At 36.5% G+C, this 20,177-nt stretch overlaps 1 protein-coding gene across 8 annotated transcripts in view; it reads left to right on the plus strand.

Annotated features, from left to right (window-relative positions):
- Positions 1-20,177, plus strand: part of METTL25 (methyltransferase like 25) — a 132,151-nt gene that overhangs the window by 4,232 nt on the left and 107,742 nt on the right. For all 8 annotated transcript variants that reach the window (XR_010932511.1, XR_010932513.1, XR_010932510.1 and 5 more), the window contains exons 2-3: positions 14,637-14,801; positions 15,281-15,387. Coding sequence is in view for 4 of the 8 variants with exons in the window: in XM_067697472.1 (XP_067553573.1) it covers positions 14,637-14,801; positions 15,281-15,387 (272 nt within the window). In the remaining 4 variants the exon portion in view is untranslated. The remainder of the gene's footprint in view (positions 1-14,636; positions 14,802-15,280; positions 15,388-20,177) is intronic.

A 20,177-nucleotide genomic window follows, 5' to 3' on the forward strand; every position in this document is an offset into this window, starting at 1 on the left:
AATGGAGATGCAAGCCTGGGTCGTTGGACTCCACAGAGTCTGAGGTCTTTACCACTGTGATAAAGGTTTTTCTGGATTATTTAAGATTGAAGTACAAAGGGCATTTATTATCAAAACTGATATTTTGATGACATGGATACATTTCTTATGTTTTGTTTTGTTTTTATTGTTTCCCCTTCAAGAATGTAAGAATTGTTTTGTTCACTGTTGTATCTTTAGTGCCTAGAATGGTGCCTGGTCAGAGTAGGTGGTTGATAAATATTTGACGAACAAATAAATGAATAATGCCACTTATTTGTTCTCTCAGCTAGGAACAAAATACATCTTTTGAGAAACACAACCAATTTTGTGTCAACTCAACAATAATGGAATCTAGACTAGATTATTCACCTTTGAAATGTCTCTGACCCTGCCGAATTTTATATACAAGATATTCAATTGTACAAATGGTCTGCCACCTCCAGTATTAAAAATAATGAATTTTTTATAATATATGCTTGTAAGGAATATTAATTTTTGTTTATGTAAAGATTATGTAAATATGGACATTTTCTCCATTACTATATGAAGTCTAATGTTTGTGTCAGAGTATTTTTTTCTCTTTGACCAGATTTGTATCTTATTAAAGAATTGTTAGTTTCTCTATAAGGATAATTTAGCACTTAATTTTTATACTGTTGAGTCAGGGTACAGATTCCAATTCTACCAGCTCTATGTCCTTGGGGAAGTTTGTTCATTCATTCATTCATTCAGGGAACATTTGCTTAGTGTCTGCTGTGTGCCAGTACTTTTCTAGGAGCTAGGGAAATAGTAAATAAAGCAAATAAAAATCCTTATCTTCACCTTGCTTGCATTCTAGAGGGAACAGAGATAATTTTTTAAAAGTGCCACAGAGAAGAATCAAGTAGCAAAGAGAGGAGTAAATAAGGGGATGGGCAGGAGGAAGATACGTTTGCAATTGTAAATAGGTTGTCCTAGCAAAACTTCATGGAAATAACTCTGGACAAAAAATCTAAATAAGGAGAAAATGGAGTCATGAAGCTATCTGGAGGCAGAGCATTCCAGATAGTGAGAACAGGGAGTGCAGAGGCCCTGATGTGGGAGCAGGCATGGTGTGATCAAGGAGCAGCAAGGAGACCTGAATGGATTTCCATTAGGGTCTCACAAGAAGTGTGGTTTTCTGCCAGCTTGATATGAGGAGTTACACATGCACAGTGTGTGAAAGTACACTAGCATATGTTAGGCATAATCATTTGGTATTTTATGAGACCAAGTTCTTTCTGAAAATCCTCAGTGTAGCCATTTCAGTAGATTTCTCTTGCCAGGTGATATTCTGGCCTGGTCAGAGTCCTGAAAGTTTCTTTTCCTCTGTTCATCTAAAAAGAACTAGAGAGAAAACAGTATTAATTCTCCACAATTAAAAAGGAAAGATGGTGAAAATAACTATTTTAAGGGCATAAATTATGGGTGTTGTGGTTTGAATTGTGTCCCCCCCAAATTCATAATTCGAAGCCAAAAACCCCAACGTGACTATATTTGGAGATAGTCTTTAAAGAGGTAATTAAGGTTAAAAGAGGTCAAAAGGGTGGTGCCCTAATCCAATAAGAAGAGGAAGAAACACCAGAAGGGTACACACAGAGGAAAACTATGTGAGGACCCAGTGAGAAGGCAGTTGTCTGCAAGCCAGGGAGGGGGGCTTCACCGGGAACCAGCTAGCTCCGCCAGCACTTTGATTTTGCACTTCCAGTTTCCAGACTGTGACAGATTTCTGTTGTATAAGCCACCCAGCCGGTGGTATTTTGTATGGCATCTTGAGCAGACTAATGCTATGGGCTTTGCAGACTGACTGCCTGGTTCAGGTCCTGGCCTCACCACATACTCGTTTGGTTAGCTTGGGCTACAACTCTTTGTGCCTCAGTTCCTCATCCATAAAATTGGGATAAATAATTATAGTACCTACTTGATGGGGCAGTCTGAAAGTTATGTGAGTAAATACATGGCAAGGGTTAAGCGGAATGCCTAACAAAGAGCAGCACTTAACCCACGCATTCACTTGACTCATGTTTACTGAGTGCCTTCTACCTACCAGGCCCTGTTCTAGACCCTACTGTTATGCTACTGAACACAATAAAATCCCTGCGTATGCGGAGCCTATGTTTTAGTGAAGGTTGATACCCAGAAAACTGTATATGCACTCGCACACACACACTCATTTTCCAGGAAGGGAAAGTGAAAAATGATCTATCTGAGGGAAGAGTGTGTCGGGCCAGGTGAATAGCAGGCACCAGGTGGGAACTTGCTGTGTGTGCTGGGAGCACAGCAGAGCCATCCAGGTGAGACTGATCAGAGATGAGGTTTGAGTAGCGGCCTGAGGCAACTTCATGTGGGACTTGCAAACCATACTGAGGGCTTGGCTTTTACTCTGAGTGGAATGGAATGCTCTTCAAGGACTTCATGAGGGGGTATGCTGTGTGATTTATGTCTCAGAGGGATGACTCCGGCTTCTTTGTGGAGAAGGTGAGGGTGGAGGAGGTGAGGGTGGAAGCAGGAGGACAGGATAAGGCTATTAAAATAGTCCAGGGTGGGCTTCAGGTAATGGCTGCTTGAAGAGGTCAGGCAGTTCCTCCAGCAGGTAACAATGACAAACACTGACCGGATTATTAAAAACTATTGGAAGGTTCTGGAAGGTGACCAAAGGAGGACAGAAATACGAGCTGAGTTTGCTGTTGGAAAACTGCTACTGATTGGGAAGAACTGTGAACTCATGACTTTCTTGCTGGGGGTGCTCCAAACCCCCCTAGATCTGGCAATCTGGAATGACATTCTTCCCAGCTCAAGATGGCCACAACAGAGTTCAGAGATGAGAGCAGATGGAAATTTAAGGAGCACATTCTGGAAGGAGGGCCACAGAAGGGCTGAGATCTAAGATGTGAGTATAAACTCTGGCTAAAACCCTGGATGAAGTATAGACACACACCCCCTCCCAAACACACACACACATGTGCACATGCGGGCACGGGAGACTAAGAGAATCCAGCAAAAACACTGACGAAACTAGGGGGATCGTGAACCCTTGAAAGACAGAGCTCCTGGCAAGATGTGCAGACTTGCTGCACCTTTGACAGAGTATATTCCCCAAGCTGTGTATACAGCTTGGGTGGCAAAAATCAAAAGCCTGATTGAATTTCTGTATCAATGGGCAGAATTCAGGGCTGGCAGAGTAACTGGAAATTTAGGCTGGGGAGCGTTGGAAACAAATGTAACCACAGAGAGGATGAGCCCCCCAATCTGACTATCAAATCCACCCAAATCTTCATCTGCCTGCTGAACTACACAGGCTCAGGGATACCCTCAGGGGGCAGGCTAATCAGCAACTGAGCAGAGACACCAGCTGCTGCTCGCTGAGGGGGAGATAGATTTCAGTCTGAGTCCAAGCAAGTTCACTTCTTAGTAGAATAACAACAACAAAATCCTTAGAAAAACAAAATAGATCCACTACAATAAATTATCCACAATTCTGCTTTTCAACCAAAAACTACTAGATGTGCAAAGAAACAGGAAAGTATGACTCATACTCAGGAAACTGATTCCAAGTGAGCCCTGATGCTGGATTTAAGTAGCTGTGTTCAGAGAATTAAAAGAAAGTGTGACCCAAGGGGGGAGAAAATGAGTTAATAGGAGCCGATCCTGATTGGGCTCAGATGTTGGATTTAAGTGGCTATCATAAATATGTTCAAAGAAATAGAAGAAAACAGCCTAAGAATTAAAGGGAAACACAGTATTAATATTAATTATACGACCTCCCTTATAATTGTTTTCATTGGAAGCGTACACACTCATTGACAATTATATCGTTACACACGACCTGTTGCTGATGACACGCTCTCACACAGTTTCTGTGGGGTAGGAATTCGGGAACACATTAACGGATGGACCTGGCTTAGGGTCTCACGGTTTCACAGTCCACTTGCTGGTGGGGCTGCAGTTGCTGAAGTTGGTTGAGGTTGGGGAACTTGCCCCCACAATGTCTCACTCACATAGCGGGGTAGTTGGTGCTGCCTGTTGGCACAGGGCCTCAGTTTCTCACCATGTGAGCCTCTGTGGGGCTCCTTTCATGAAGGCCGTTGTGTTTGCACGATGTTCCTGTTTTTGTCTGTGCTCAGTCATGGTTGTGGACTTCGCATGGTCACAGACTTGGTCTGATATTGGTGTACTACTGTAAACGCTTTCATGTTTAATAGGGAAGAGTGTGGTCTGTGTGCCAGCGCCAGCTCCACCCCAGCTATAAGCTGCTATCTCTCTGTCACAGCTGATTGTTATTGTTGTTATTTTTTTCCTTTTTCACAAGTGTATTACCTATCTTACAAAGTTGTAGTAAAGCTGAAAAATGATGTAATGTGGCTCCTAACATAGAACTGGGAATATAGCATGGATTCAATAAGTTGTGGCTAATAAATGATGAGGGTTGTGGTAATGATGATGTTGGTGATGATGGTGTAATTAGGTCTTTCTTTCCTTGGAAAAAATAAATTGTCAGGAACTTCTGGAAATGTATGTGCTCCTATAACACCCCATATACTCTCCCATATCAACACAGGTCATCCTGTTGTCATCGTCCACTGGCTTGTCCCTATCTGCAGCTAGATTATAAACTCTCTAAAAACAAAAGTACAGTGTTTGCCTTTTTCAGTTTTGTGTTCTTAGCACATTGAACAGTTTCTGCCATATAGATGAGTAAATTATTCTTGAAGATCGAAGTGAAGCATAGATCTATAAAGAATGTTATTGAAGGTACCCATGGAAATATGGTACTGAACTAGATAGCTATGGTGTGGTTTCTGTCCATATTATGTTTGTCATCATTGTTTTTGTATGACTTGATCCAACTCATAGGTTTTTTAACTTAATTTGCTATTCTTTTCCTGTGTGAAAATGCAGTACTTCATTCAGTACATTGAAAATTACAGAAAGATACCATGAGAATCTGGAGATAAAATCAAGGCAGGCATCATTTCAGGCTAAAATTTCTGAAAGTTTATCACATATATGGGTGAGATTAACCATCTGCAGAAAAAAGCCAGTAGTGATAGCTTCTAAATACTGATAAAACGAACAGTCTCCTATATCTCCTCTCAAGGATTAAGATTTTGTTTTCCCCACTTCAAGGGACCTAGGCTGTGTCCTTAGGAAGTAATGACTACATATATAAATCTGTAACATTCTCAAGTGATTTATCTTTTGGTCTTCAGGAGTTAATTGGTCTTCATAAGTATAGAAAAATCTTCCAAAAGGCAAAACGGAAGAGATTCTGAGTTAGGATAGCCAAAATACTTTATGAAACCAACATAGATCATGACTACACAGGCCACTCAAACAGCTACCCAGCTTGATTAAAATTTTCTTTAAGAATATCTGGCTTTATTTGTTCTAGTTGTAATTCTAAAATTAGGAGACAGTGTCTCATCAAATGAGTGATATGGGTTATCTCAATGTAAAGTAATAAGTTTATAAAGTCAGTTTCTTGTAACTTTGCTTAGAATCAGTTGTGGAAAACCTATTCAGCTCTCAGGAAATCCAGGTTTCTGTGCCTGCAAAGCCATCCTCTGTGACTTTGCCAAAGCCCAGGGCTGCTCTAAGACTCTTTCAAAGCCTCCAGGGCCTCTCTTGACTCTCTTCTTTCAGCTTCTTGAGGCCCATATGCTACTTCTCCTGTTTCTTGTTATCGCAACTTACATGATCCTTACCAGGATTGGGTGCTGAATAAATGTTTAGAATTGGTTCCTTTTGGTGAGCATCTGCATAATTAATTTACTGTCATTTTAATTGAACAACACAGGAAGTTTTTGCCTATGATAGATTATTTTGTTGCGGTTTCTCTTAAAGTATTTTTATTGCACCTCAATAAATTAAATTGCTTCTTGGCCATTCTAAGTATTTTTTTCTTGGTGGTGGTGATGGTGGTGATTATGGTGCATTGAAATTGTGCTCACATTTAATTTGAAACACATGAAGCCAGAAAGCATGTTGGAAATAGAAAGTGAGAACAACAGAGAAATAATTAGTGTCGTCTGTTTTACTCTGTCGTATTTAACTTTTATCCTTTCACTTTCCATATGTATTTTCCTGAACTCTATTTTCCCTTTTTATATTTTTCTGGGTCTTTTTAGCAGACTTCAAGTGTGGAAATAATTTCATACAACAAAAAGATAGTGGCAACTGTCAGCCCAGTTCCTGGGTTGCTACTGTAATTATGAGTAAGGGTGACAAAAATGCAAACAGATCTTTGGGAACTCAGGATAATTTGTCATCATATTTTATTTATTTGATATATATAAAGTGCTTTCCGATTGTTCCTTTTAGGTAGGGCCATTTAGAACTTGAATTTATATTCTAGTTTTTAATGGTTACCCCCCCAACTTCTGATTTCCCCCATATCATTCAATTATTAAGAAGTTTAGTAAAACAAAGTTCATGAAGATTCCTCTTATCTATGGCAATTTTTTCCCTCATTCTACTTAAATTATGCTTATATTTAGCCAATCAGAATAAATGTGTTTTCTGTTTGTTTAGATATTCACTTTTATGTTGCTTGGTACTTTAAATTATTTATTTATTTTTGTTAGACGGGCATTATCTAAAAAACTCAGACTAGTAACTTAGACCATCAACAATAAGAGAGGATCTGTTTAGTACTAAAAATACTGGAGAGAAAAGTGTTATCTTTTCAAAGTTAGATTAATCTTAAAACTATGAAATTTATATTAAGAATTAATAGCTATCTACCAATGAATAAAAGAATAATTTTACGTTGTTTTAAATATTTAAAATGATCTCTAGAAGCCAGAGAAAAAATATACTTAGTTGAATTGTCTGTTATAATATTAACATTGGGTAAAGTAAAAGTTGAGGAAGAGTAAAAGATAGTGATTCTTAATCTCTTAGGTCACAAATCCCATTAAAAGGCTAATTCAAATGAACACTATCATACCTCTTCCTTAAAAAGAGGCATATATGCTCACACATAGATGTAAAACTTTACAGATAGCTTTCGGTGATTCATAAGCTTCTTTAGCTCTTAGACCTCAGGATAAAAACCGCTGGTTGAAAGCATTATTAGTATTACAAAGCTCTTTGACTTCATCTTGCTTTAGACCAGCACTTGTACTCATTCTTCTTTTTCTCGTCGCTTTTTGTTCCTTATTATGATATATATTTTCAAACATTTCTTTAACTAATCTTTATGAAGTTCTGAAACTTCCCTTGTGAGGGGAACTGCATTTCCGATATAGCTGCAGAGTATTAGACTGGTGTCTTTAGGCAATACCAGTAACAATTACTGAAAATGAATTCTTCCCTCTTTCTTGATCATTAAAATCAGAGTGGCGAATGTAAGGTTTAGGTGGGCATTTTATTTGTTTTTTCTCTATTGCAGTCACCTTAAATAATGGTCCCTAAAGAATAAAATTGATCTGGTTTTTATGAATTATACACATCATTTACAAAAATTAAACAAGTAAAGAGCAAGATCGGAGCAAGATCTGCTGGAGGTATGGTAGGAATTAGAGAAAGTGTATATTTAATGCAAATTCCTCTTGCAGGTTCCTTTTACTTGGCACATGATTATAACTGAATTCAGTTGAGTAGAATAGACACACATCTATTTTGTGTTAATGTTGAAATGTAAGTAATGGAGTTTAGAATAAGAATAGCAGATGAAATTAAACTCAAGTTAATGAAATGTACAATGGAAAGAAGTACAATTTTAAGAGACAGGTGTGACTTAATTTTACTCTCTCAAAATCCCTTATTAGTAATTTAATTTTACTTACAATTACTGTTTATCAGGGACAAAAAGTCCTTTATTTTTCCTGCCTCAATAATAAACAAACTGTAAAGTCTTTTTTTATTCTTGAAAGCCTGGAAGTCTAGGCCCAAGTCAATGTGTGTATAGAAAGGAAATACTGGTCTTCTCAGTAAGAGATCAATGGCAGCGTTAGTTACTAAGATACTGCCATCCTTGAGGCACTGTGGGGCAGTGAAGCCTGCCGTGATGTTCAGAAAATGGCAGCGAAAATAGGAAATGAGATCTCTGAGGTGGGAACGAGAAGAACAAAGAGATTGATTTCATAGCACTTACTGCTCTGAAATAGGTTCGTTTTTATTCTTTACAATTATAAAGCAATTTTTAAAGTTTTAGAATCTAAAATTTATTTTGTATTTTGCTAACAAAATCATATTTGGTTTATTAAATTGAATTTATTTTTCAGAAAATGTTTACAAATATTTAATTCTTCAGTGCTTCTAATTTTAAATGGAGTTTGAAGTTGTGGAATTTCTAGTAATCTATCTCTTGGTTTTGGTTATTTTCTGAAAATAGAGACTTCTGTTGTAGGAAATTAAAACACTATAGTAAAGCAAACTTGAAACTATATTAGGTCTTTAAGGCATGGTCAGGATTATAATCTATCTACTGAATTTCACTTCAAATTTAGTAAGAAATATCATTGGTAATAAAATTTCTCCCTTGAGCTTTCAAGCTGATTCTAGGACATGGTGTCCACTGCTAACCACTGGGCTCCCAAACACTGAGAAATTCTTGCTTTCAACCTACTTACACTGTAGAACCCAGTGCTGGCTGTTGGACTTGCACGTTGTGTCTCAAGTTGCAGCTTACCTGTCCCTAGTCATGCTTTCATTCTAACAATGGAGGGCTTGCATCCAACTTCCAGAGCCCAAACTTCCTTTCTCCCAGCAGGCCCCGTGTTTAGAAACTGAATGTTTGTATTGATCATTGTTTCAAGTTCTTCTCTAGTAGCCTATATGGTATTCTGGGCCTAAATATTTGAGTATTTTCTGCCCCACATTCTTCCAACAAAGTCCCAAGTGCTGTGTTAGGACACTCAGTTACTTAATTCGGACTTTGTGCTTTGGGAGTTGCCTACTATATTCTAGGCACTGTTTTAGGATGGTGTGTGTGTGTGTGCGGGTGTGTGTGTAATTAAATACATGTATATATGTATATGTACATATTTAAATATATGCCTATGTGCATATATATGTGTACTCCTTAAAATACTATAAAGGAGATATTTGCCCCCATTTAATAGATGAAGATATCAAGTCTTAGAGCAGATAAATAGATTGCTCATGGCCACAGAGGGAGAGGCAGTCTGAGAACCAGAATTCAGACCTAGTTCTTGCTCATTCATTTACCCATTCATTCATTGAGTATGTGCTATGACAAGCATCATTCTAGGTTCTCAGGATACAGCAGTAAACAAAAATTTGTCCTCTTGCATGTTACTTACTATGTCAGATGGTGATAAGTGCTATAAAACATTGATACAGGATCAGTGAGGAATGAGAGTTGAGTGAGGTTGCAGTTTTAAATAGGGTTGTCAGAGAAGTTTTCACTGAAATGGTGACATTTGATTAAAGACCTAAAGGAAGTGAGAGACAGAACCATGAAACTATCTGAGAGAAGATGGTATCAGACAGAGGAAAAAACAAGTGCAAAGACCTGAGTAAGCGCATCCCATGTGGCATCTCAAAAGAATTCTAACTGGGAATTGCTGAGCCCTCTGGAATCCACACTGAACATTCGTGGCCCACATGCCTTGTAAGTGATAAGACACTGTATCTCGTAGATGAATCATGAGTTGTTAACAAATTAGCTTTATCAGGTTCAGTTATTACCTTGCACATCGTAGGCATCCCAGAATTGTTTATTTTTTAACAAGTTTATTTTTTATATACCAAATCAATTTTCTAAACTTCTGTTTCTTTGTATGATATTTTTATTTTCCTTCAAATTAAACTATGAAAAGGGTTTGTTAGAGTAGTAGTACTGTGGTTAGATTTTCCTGTTTTTATATTTAATTTGATTTCTATAAAAACTTAGTTAATGTGAAAGTGCTTTTGAAATGGTTCCGTGTAATGGAACATTCAGTGTAATGTTAATATTGGCACAATAAGGATATGCATATCAATTTTTGTTAATTATATCATTCTTTCTAAGAGCATGGTTTACATGTTGAGATAACATTCATATGCAGCCATAAATTATGTTGGAGCTTATGCAAAAAGTTTCCTAGCATATAATGGAGTAATATAAATTGACTTATTTTAAAAAGCAACAGTATATATTCTGTTTCTTCCTTAAATAGATTATAGGGTTATGGATATACTTAAACATTCATACAATTTAATATATCCTATATATAATTTTCATAGTTCAGCAAGACAGCTTTAACTTTTGACTGAAGTCTACTAAACAAGTATAAAAGATTGAAGCCTAAAGTCAACTGTTGGTAGAAGCCAAAGCCTTAAAATGTATAATTAAACTTGCATTGAATATAAGTAGATTTCCATTTTAGAAAACATGTTCAATTCAGCTCAACCAGCACTTACTGAGCATTCTGCTATGGGAGTTCTATTGATAAGGAAAAAAATCACTACTGCGGTAACACTGGTGGTACTAATAGAGTTTAAACCGCAGCGGTGATGGCGGGGGGGGGGTCCCAAATGAAAGACATTTTTACATTAGGTTTAATGGGTGACTGGATATGTGCATTGAGGGTACAAGGAGCATTTAAGATAATGTAGACTTTTAACTTCGGCACTGAGTGACTGATGACACTATTAAACAAGATAGTAAATAGGAAAAGGGAAAGGTTTGGTGAGCTTGAGAACTTACAGTTCAGTTTTGGGCTTTTTGAATTGGAGACATCTGTAGGACATGTAAAAGTGAGTCCATAACATTTCTATGTCCTTGTGAAGATTGTTATTAAGAGGGCACTGTTGACTTCTTGAAATTCTGGACCATAGGACATTTTTAGGGTGTGTGATAATAACAGTAGTGACCTTTGCCCTAACCCCTGTAACACAGTTAAACGTCAGAATTTAGCACATAATTGTATTTTATATCACATTCTAAATGTTTTAAATCACTTTTGTCTCACCTTGTGATTGTAAACATTAGGGCTGAGATGAGGTTTTATGCTCTTCTAACAGGCTCAGAAGTACTGTTGAAGTCCCTGTAGTGGCCTCAGTGAAAACTACTACCCCAGAATCTTAGAATTTGTTTCTCTCAGTGTATCTGGTGATGCTACAGTAGAAAATGTATTGAGGAATTGCTTTCGTTCATCCCTTCATTGATTCCCTACTTACTGAATACCTGGTATATGCAAGGTATTATTGCCTTACAACTGGGCATGAAGCAGTAGGGATACTTTGTTTCTAGAAATAGATAACTACAACAACATCTTATCATAAAAACTTTTAATTTTCTTTTCAGAGACTTATCAGTTGTTTTAAATGTAGAAATTACTCTTTTTACTTCATGAAATCTTAAAATCACTTCTGGTAAAGAGGGAGGTGTTGAGGGGAGTGAGGGAAGTGAAAGAATTAAGAAGATAAATGAGTTTGAAACTGTCTTAAAGATATTACCATGTATTGATCTCTGCCAGAGGGAATTCTTGTTAGACGTGATTCTGACAGTCAGTCTGCCTAGCACTTTTTTAACTGCTGTCTTTCCTGATTTCATTTGTTACTCACTGCAGTGGCATGTTGATCGAATGTGGGAATTAAGAACAAGGTCTGCCCACAGCCTTGGTTCACATGCCTTGCTACTTAGTGTTTGTGCGAACCTGGCTAAATTGCAGCCTCTCTAAGTTTTGGTTTCTTCCTCTGTAAGTGGGGATATGAGCACGATGTAACTAGCTTATAAGTTCATTCCATTAAATGTCAACTGTTTGGCACAGTGCCTGGCCCATAGTATATGTGCAATAAATGTTAGCAATAATAGTGGTGAGATAATTGTGAATCCTAACAGTACTCTGTCTTCCTTAAAGTGCTAGATAATATTCAAGTAAAATACCAGACATTTAGTTTTGAAATTTTTTTATTTTAAATGTCAATATTATATATTCATTGATTGTTTCTATTTAATTTTTAGCTTTGAAACATTATTATTCATTTCTCTATCTTGAAATTTTCATAATCCAACATGTGTATGTATAACCTTTCTACCTTTCCTTGTATATTGATCTGTGCTGTAAAAAAAAAAAAAACAAAGGATAGGGATATACTGATATCATATTTAATAGAATTAACTTCTCCCTTGCCTCTCTGGTGTCTTTGCTCCCTCATGCCCAAATAACCTATCTTGTAAGAAACTTCTGTGGGTGTACAAAAAATAAGAGTAAATAAAGACAGAGCATGTAATAAAGCAGAACAAGTACTTCCAGTAGAGGGAGATATTGGCAAAACAATCAAACCGCAGAATATGCAGGTGCAATGGGTATCAAATTTAAAAATGAAGCTTTCCCTGGGTAAAAAATTTAACTAATTAAGAATTTAAGTAATAAGTTGGGTAACACTGTGGTTTTTATTTTGCTAGTTGCCAAACCCAAACTCAGTGTGCAAGTCTCTGGGAATGCACTATGAGTACTACAGATACTATTACCGTCACCACGGAACTTTCCTCACATACTGTTTCAGAGATAGAAGTAAAGACAAGATCATTGACACCTCTCATGTCTCTGAATCTCTAAAAATCGCAAGTAATGGAGGTTATAGGCTGGATCATTTGAAAACAAAGTTACAAAAGCTATATTTTCATAATTCAAAAAGATTTTTTTCACAGAGTTCTAGACTATCTGAATAAACTGGTGTAGCCTTAAGTGACATAAACCAATGGACTGAATCAGAACACTATCCTTTTTATAAAAGGAAACATTGTTAAAAATTTAATATCTTTGCAGTTTAGATCTCCAAATTTCTGAAATTACTAGGAGGCCTATAATTAAAAGCAAATTAACAACATTAATTTGGCTTGGATTGGAATTTTTTCAAATATTTTTAGTAGGATAGTTAAATTGATTTGAAGCTTTACTTTTCCAACAGAAACATCACATTTCTTTCTGTTGGCAGCACTGTCCAATAACTGACTACTATAATAGCCCCTCTGCACTTTGAAATTTACTACTCTTATTCTATCACATGCTAAGAAATTGCTGCCCTGGAACTTGGGGATGTTGAGACTGCCCTTAAACCTGAGAGGCTCACTTAACAGTTGACTGAGTTTTCCCCTCTGTATCATGCCTAAATATTTTGATGTGGATTTTATTGCTTTTTGGCTGCATTAGTAAATTCAGTTTGTAAAATGTCGAAAGAACTTTATATAATACACAAAATGTATCTTAAATAAGCGCACTATAGTAATCTTGTAGTTTAAATTTCTATTTAATAGATTCAGAAATGGAAGTTATACATCTCTGCTGATTTTCTAGTTAATTAATTTGGTAAACATTACTACCATCAACTTAATAGATATTAGCTTTCAAAAGGTACTGTCTTAAACATGTAGTTTTTAGTTATTTAGCATTCTGCAAGCCTTCTTCAATTTTCTTTTAATTTTTGCCAGGGAGCATCATTGTTTTTTGTGTTTAAGTAGGTTTTTATAATTTCATAGGTAACTTTGGAGTTCTTTGAACTACTAATACATATCAGAATGCCTTTTTTTAAACCTTCATAAATAAATTAATATGCATTAAAAATGGCTATAGGAAAATGAAACTGAACAAATAAAAAGCAAATCTGTACTGATGTGTATCCATTAGAGTAGTTAAGATTATGCTACAGTAATAAGCCTAAAAACTCAGTGACTAAAAACAATGAAAGTTACTATTCATGTATGCCACATGTTCATTGTAGTTTGACAGCAGTGATGCCTTTGTTGTCGTCACTTGGGGACTCAGGCTGAGGCAGGTTCTATCTTGACAATTGCAGTTCTGGGCAAAGAAAATGTAGTGACTCTTTTGGTATTTTTAAAACTTTTGCCTGAAAATGGCATAGTTCACCTTGGCGAGATGTAACCACATCTGAGTTCAACAGGGTGAATGATCCTCACGCAGAGAGGGACACTGGATGTTGCAAACAGTGTGGCAGTTTACTCTTCTGAAGTGAGCATTCAGCAACTATCAGTAGTTTCTGTATGAAGCTTAGACAATGTCTGGTTTGAAACTGACTATGGGAAGAAAGTGAACTGTTTTCACCTAATCATAACCAGATTAGTTTTAGAAGTTGTATTGACAGTGCGTTGAACACATATACACACACGCCCACACAATTCTACATGGTCCATATGATGCAGGAACTGTTTTACAATAACATTTATACCATTGAGAATATTGCTGTTGTTCTACATGCAGTGTGCACAGGGAGTAACGACATTTGATGGACTGACCTCCTTTAAATTCACAGTTGTACGTCAGCCAGGACCATTCATAAATTTAATGAGTGCATTACAGTTTAGCACGGTTTTAAATTTCTTTCTGTCTTTCTTTTTTTTTGGCTTTTAAAAACACAACAAAAAGGCCAAATTTTAATTTGGAATCTAAGTGTATAATGGTATAGTGTATTAAAGAGAAAACTGGCTGCTACAAATAGCTAATAGTTTAAATAACAAATATAATGGAAGCATTAGTAATATTGCCAAAATTCACACCAAAATGAAAATATTATAGTTTGTTATAAGATCGGTGATTTTTGTTTTTTGTTTTTTAAATCTCCAACAAATTAGCTAGTGATTATTTATTTTGTTGCTAACAATTCTTTTTATCTTGATTTTTTAGATATTACTGATTTTCCAAAAATATTTTGTGAAACTTCCCAGAAGCTGGTGAGTGTGGAAGCCTTCGCTCTGGCTGCTAAATATTATTCTGTACAAAACTTGGGAATATGTACTCCTTTTGAACAGTTGCTTGTAGCCCTTCGTGGAAATCAAAAACAGAGAACTGGTAGGTGTGTTTGTGTGTGTGTATGTATGTTTTTTAGGCATTTAGAAGCAATATATTGTTCATATATGTATATATTTCCAACATTTTCTTAATTTATTGTTAGACCTTATATCATGAGCCCCGATAGACTGATTTGTTCTAAATGAGTAGGTTTTCTTATGCACCATATTAAACAGAAAACTTAGGTATAGATCTCCATATTTTTTTCCTACATCATAGTCTAGTTATCAGTCTTTTCTTTTGTAGTTAATTGTTTTATATTTCAAGGAACATTTTTAAGAATGTTATATGAGTCTTTTCATTTTATTAATTCAAATTGGATTCATAGCAGCTAAACTGAGATCCATCTTACAGACACTGCAATAGGATCTCTATTATTTTCATATTTAATTATAGAAAACATGAGCATCAACTGATGATTCTTATTAAGTTTTGTTTCTTTAGTAGCAGTACGTTAATTTTGTTTTATTTTTGTTCAGATGAAAATGTGAAGCCAGATGAGTTTATGAATTTGAAAAAATCTCATGAAGTTCAGGCAATGTCAGAGCTCATCAGCAGTGTTGCTGATTACTGTGGAATAAAGCAGGTAAGAGTATTTCCCTATATATTCATGTGTTTAAATTATTGCCATTTTGGGGGGTATCATTCAAATTTCCTTTTCTACTATCACCGTCTAGCCTTTAAAATGTCATTAAGTAATAGCTGATGTGAGATGTCACATCACATCTGATCCTTTAAAAATACTCTCATTTCCCAATATACTGCAATAAAAACAAATTTATACTAAAAGTAAGATATGACTGTTAATGTTTTGCCACAAATTTCACTCTTTCCAGAGTAGATAGAAGCTATGGTAATTCTCTTTTTCTTATGTTGTAACTCCAATTTGAGGCAGCATTATGAAGATGGCATTCTGCAAAATTGTTTACCGCTAGGTGTTCTCAAGGACCTGGGTTACCATGCTGTGGTCTGGGGCACCCGCCTCATTATTGTAACATAAAGAAACTTGGATTCTTTCATAGTGTCAGAATTATAATGCATTCCTGTTGTAAAAAATAGCCTTTATGAAGGGTAGTAATGTCTGAAAATAGATGTTAAAATAAAATCAGTGATTGCCTCCATTGGCCTATAAAAATAGTAAGTTATTTTTCTTATCCCTACAAGAACATCTATGGGGGTAATGGAGGATTTTTTCCCTTCTTCAGTTTTTATCAGGTGTTAGAATCTTTTCCATGTATTCTTTCAGACTTGTGGAGAGTTTGAGATTGATTAGAAAACGATCACAGCTTGGGCCAGGCATGCAGAACCACTTATGGCAACATAGATCTCTAGAGTAGGAACTAAAAGGCAAGAGCCGAGGTAATCGTTTTCAACCTTTTCTCCAGTGTATCATATCTAAGCAGTACCTATCAGGATTGGTAACGGGCTCACCATGACAGTAATACTCAACCGGAGTAAAAAGGGCAAGTACACAGTAAAATTTAACAAACTGCTGCTGTACTAACACATGGATGAATATTAGAAACATAAAAATGGTTGGGAAAAATAAGCAATTTACAGAAGACTACGTATTTTATGGTATCATATTTAAAAAGCTCTTAAGCAAAATAATGGTATATTCTTAATGCAAAAAATATATGCAAAAAAAACCATTAAAGAAGCAAGGGAATCATAAACAGTAATTTGAGAATAGTTGTTACCTCTGGTAGGGGAAGCAGGGAGATGGGATATGGAAAGACAACATAGTTATATGAAATGGAAATACTAACATTCTAGTTCTTAGGATGGCTGGTGGGTTCATGGTTATAGCAGACGCTACTGGAGGCCTTATTCAGAAACTCTTGGGCCTCACCATTTCATGGTGTGCCGGGCTGCTTTCTACCTGGCAGTTTCTACATTTCTTTTCCTGTGGGTTTTCTCTGTCTGCTGAAGCATGGCACTGCCTGCATACAAGTTCTGGGGATTAATTCCTCCCTGTCAGCATCCTTGAATTAATGACTAATACACGTTGATAAACAGATACATCAACTCCTGGACTTTCCAGGTGGGGTGACTATGAGGTATGTGTTCTACAGTAGCTCTCCAAGTTTCTCAGTGTGATTAAACCCAGGTTGTCCTAAAGTGGTATTTTGCTTAAGAACATACTATTTATTGGGCTTTCTTCCTTTCTCTTTTTTCTCTTCTCTATTTCCCTGTCAGTGTTTTCTTCACCTCCCAAATAAATCACTCATACTTAAATCTTCGAGGGGTATTTATTATTGTGCTTTATAACTTTACATTTCAACTACATTTATTCTTTTATTTATATGAAATATTACACAATAAATAACTTTAAATTAATAAAGTGGATTTATTTTATTTCTAAAGTGCAGAGAAAAAAATTTGAAATAGCATAATGTTTCATGTTAGACCTTCTCTAAGGGAACTTTTTTCATAGTGATGGAGATTGTATCTAGTGAGTGAAAAAAACCTGTATTAAAGACTTACAGGGTCTTTCTCTTGAAATTACTTAATAGCAATATTTGATTCTCAAAATAGTTAAGTTTGAAATGTATGACGTGTATACTATTTTTACTTTTAAAAAGCAGATTTAATAAATGTAGGTTTCATGGGGATAGTTGGAAACCCAGATACTAAAATCTTAACTTTACTAGTGACCAAAAAGAACTAGAGAAGAAAAAAAAACAATTGGTTTTTGCCTCAACCACATTGCTCCCTACATGCCAAAAACCTTTGCCTCTCTCATCCCCATTACCAAGGCTTCTTACTTCTTAATTTTTATTTCTAAAATATGTTCATTCATTCACACTTGAATGCATGCGTTCATTTATTAAATATTTCTTTGGCTCCTACCATGTATCAGGTGCCGTTATAGATGCTGAGGATACAGTAGTAAACAAAACAAAACACATCTTTGCCTTTATGTCATTTATACTCTAATGAGGAGAGATAGATAATAAAATCATTATAAGTATATTTTATTGTATATGTTGATATACTTTAAGGAGAAAAAAAATAAAAAGGAAGTAACTAATTCAGGGATAGGGTATTAAAGCTTTTGATTAGGAAGAGAGGGGCAAGTAAAACCTCATTGTAAAGATAGCATTTGAGTTAAGACCTCCTTCAAGAGGTAAGAGAGTTATCCATTAGAATATCCGGATAAAAAATTTTTTATATGGAGGGAATAACACATTCAGTGGCCCTAAAGCAGGAATATACTTGGTGTATTCTTTTCTTTCTTTCTTTCCTTTCCTTTCCTTTCCTTTCCTTTCCTTTCCTTTCCTTTCCTTTCCTTTCCTTCTTTCTTTCTGCGTTGGGTCTTCGTTGCTGCGTGTGGGCTTTCTCTAGTTGCAGCGAGAGGGGGCTACTCTTGGTTGTGGTGTGCGGGCTTCTCTTGTGGAGCACGGGCTCTAGGCACGTGGGCTTAGTTGCTCCGCGGCATGTGGGATCTTCCTGGACCAGGGCTCGAACCCATGTCCCCTGCATTGACAGGTGGATTCCTAACCACTGCGCCACCAGGGAAGCCCCACTTGTTGTATTCTTGGAAGAGCCAAGAAGCCAGATTAACTCCAGTGGTGAGAGCAAGGACAGAGTAGTAGGAGCTGAGGTTGGGGTGGCAGAAGCAGGTCATGAAGTTGTAGAGTCTTAGAGGCTATTGTGATGATTTGGGCTTTTGTCCTGAATGAGATGGGAAGCCGTTGGAGCCACTGGATCACTCTGACTGCCATGTTGAGGAGTGTTATGAAGCAAATATTGGGTTGGCCAAAAAGCTTGTTCGGGTTTTTGTAACATGTTACAAAAAACCCAAACGAACTTTTTGGCCAAGCCAATATTTCCATTACCTTTGCACTCTTCGCATAGTCTTCATGACATTCAAGCTGGTCCTTTTCAGAAATTAGCTCATATGTAAGCATGAGCTTCCAGAGTTGAGGCAAAAAGCTTAGTAACAAAGGAGGTTAGTAGCAGGAGATAAGTTTAGGGAAGTGATGAGAGATTTTACTTAGAGGCGTGGTATGATCAGCCTTTGTTTTGCTCTCTTGAAAATAGACTCAAGGAGGGAAGGTGAGAGCAGGGAGATCATTGAGGAGGCTGTTGCAATAACCTAGACTTAGAGTGCAATTGGTATGAAATACCCTTGGTAAGGCTAGGGATTTTTTCATAATTCAGGTGGAGGGTATGAGAGAAAGAAAGGAGTCTTGTTCTCCACCTGGGTATAGAGATACTATTAACTGTGATGGAGAAGATTATGGGAAGGGTAGGTTTTACAGAGACTATCAAGAACTTAGTTTTGAACATGTTAAATTTGAGATGCTTATAAGACATTCAAGTGGAAATGTTTAGGTACACTGTTGGATATGAGTATGAAGTTCATGGTAGAATTCCATACTGGAGTTATAAATTTGAAAGTCATTAGCTTATAATAGTAGTTAGATCTCCAGGTCAGTCAACAAAATATAACTCTCCTATCTGAAGTATAGTACCATACTAATACTAATATTAAGAAATGTAATCACTATGTGTAGCAATATTTCTGTGAGAAAGTCTTCTAAGCAGAATTAGGAAACAAGGAAGATACCTCCCACCAGGTATTACACTGGAGACTCCTCTATCTTCAAACCTATAAGATGATCCAGGAAGGAAAAGACGGTTGTGAATAAGGGGTAAGAGATCAGGATTGTGGAGGTTTTGCTACTCAGATAAGAGAGTTTGAAGACAAAAATATGTATGATTTATGTAACCTTTAATTGCAGAGTTTGCCATTCTCTTGCTAACACTGTATATATTACTGAAAGGCCAATTTGGAGAGGGATAAAAATCAATTTGGGTCAGTAAGATATAAGTGAGCTGATAGATTTTTCTAGGAAATTTTGCCTATTACTGAAAAGGGTTTCAGATATTATATTGTGAAGACATGATTCTTAGATTTTCCCCAGCCATCTTGCAACCAGAGGAATTACAAATGCGTTGGCCCAAAGGCCATATGTGGTTGAGCCGCTGGTTAGTTCAACTACTCTACTGCCAGATTTCTTAAGTGAGGTGAGAGTTTTCTCAGTGATGGAAATTTGATATTCTGTTACTTGCAGCCAAAATTTTCCTCATTCTCAAGTGGAATCGTTATATGCAGATCTGGGAACAAACTCAATTACATCTTGGTAAGAAAACATCTGTATTGGGGGGAACAAATGTCCTGGTGCTTACAAGCAACCCTTTGGTTGCTAGCATTAAGCTGCCATTGACATCAGTGAATGTGTTTTTGTAGAAGGAAGGGAATGGAGAGCTTTGCTTTCTCTAGAGATTCAGATATGGGGAAATTGATTAATAGAATTTCTACTCTATAGCCCTTGTATTCATGAGTATGGTATCTTCAGTTAGATT

This window comes from Pseudorca crassidens, chromosome 11 (assembly GCF_039906515.1).
Source record: "Pseudorca crassidens isolate mPseCra1 chromosome 11, mPseCra1.hap1, whole genome shotgun sequence".
Taxonomy (NCBI): domain Eukaryota; kingdom Metazoa; phylum Chordata; class Mammalia; order Artiodactyla; family Delphinidae; genus Pseudorca; species Pseudorca crassidens.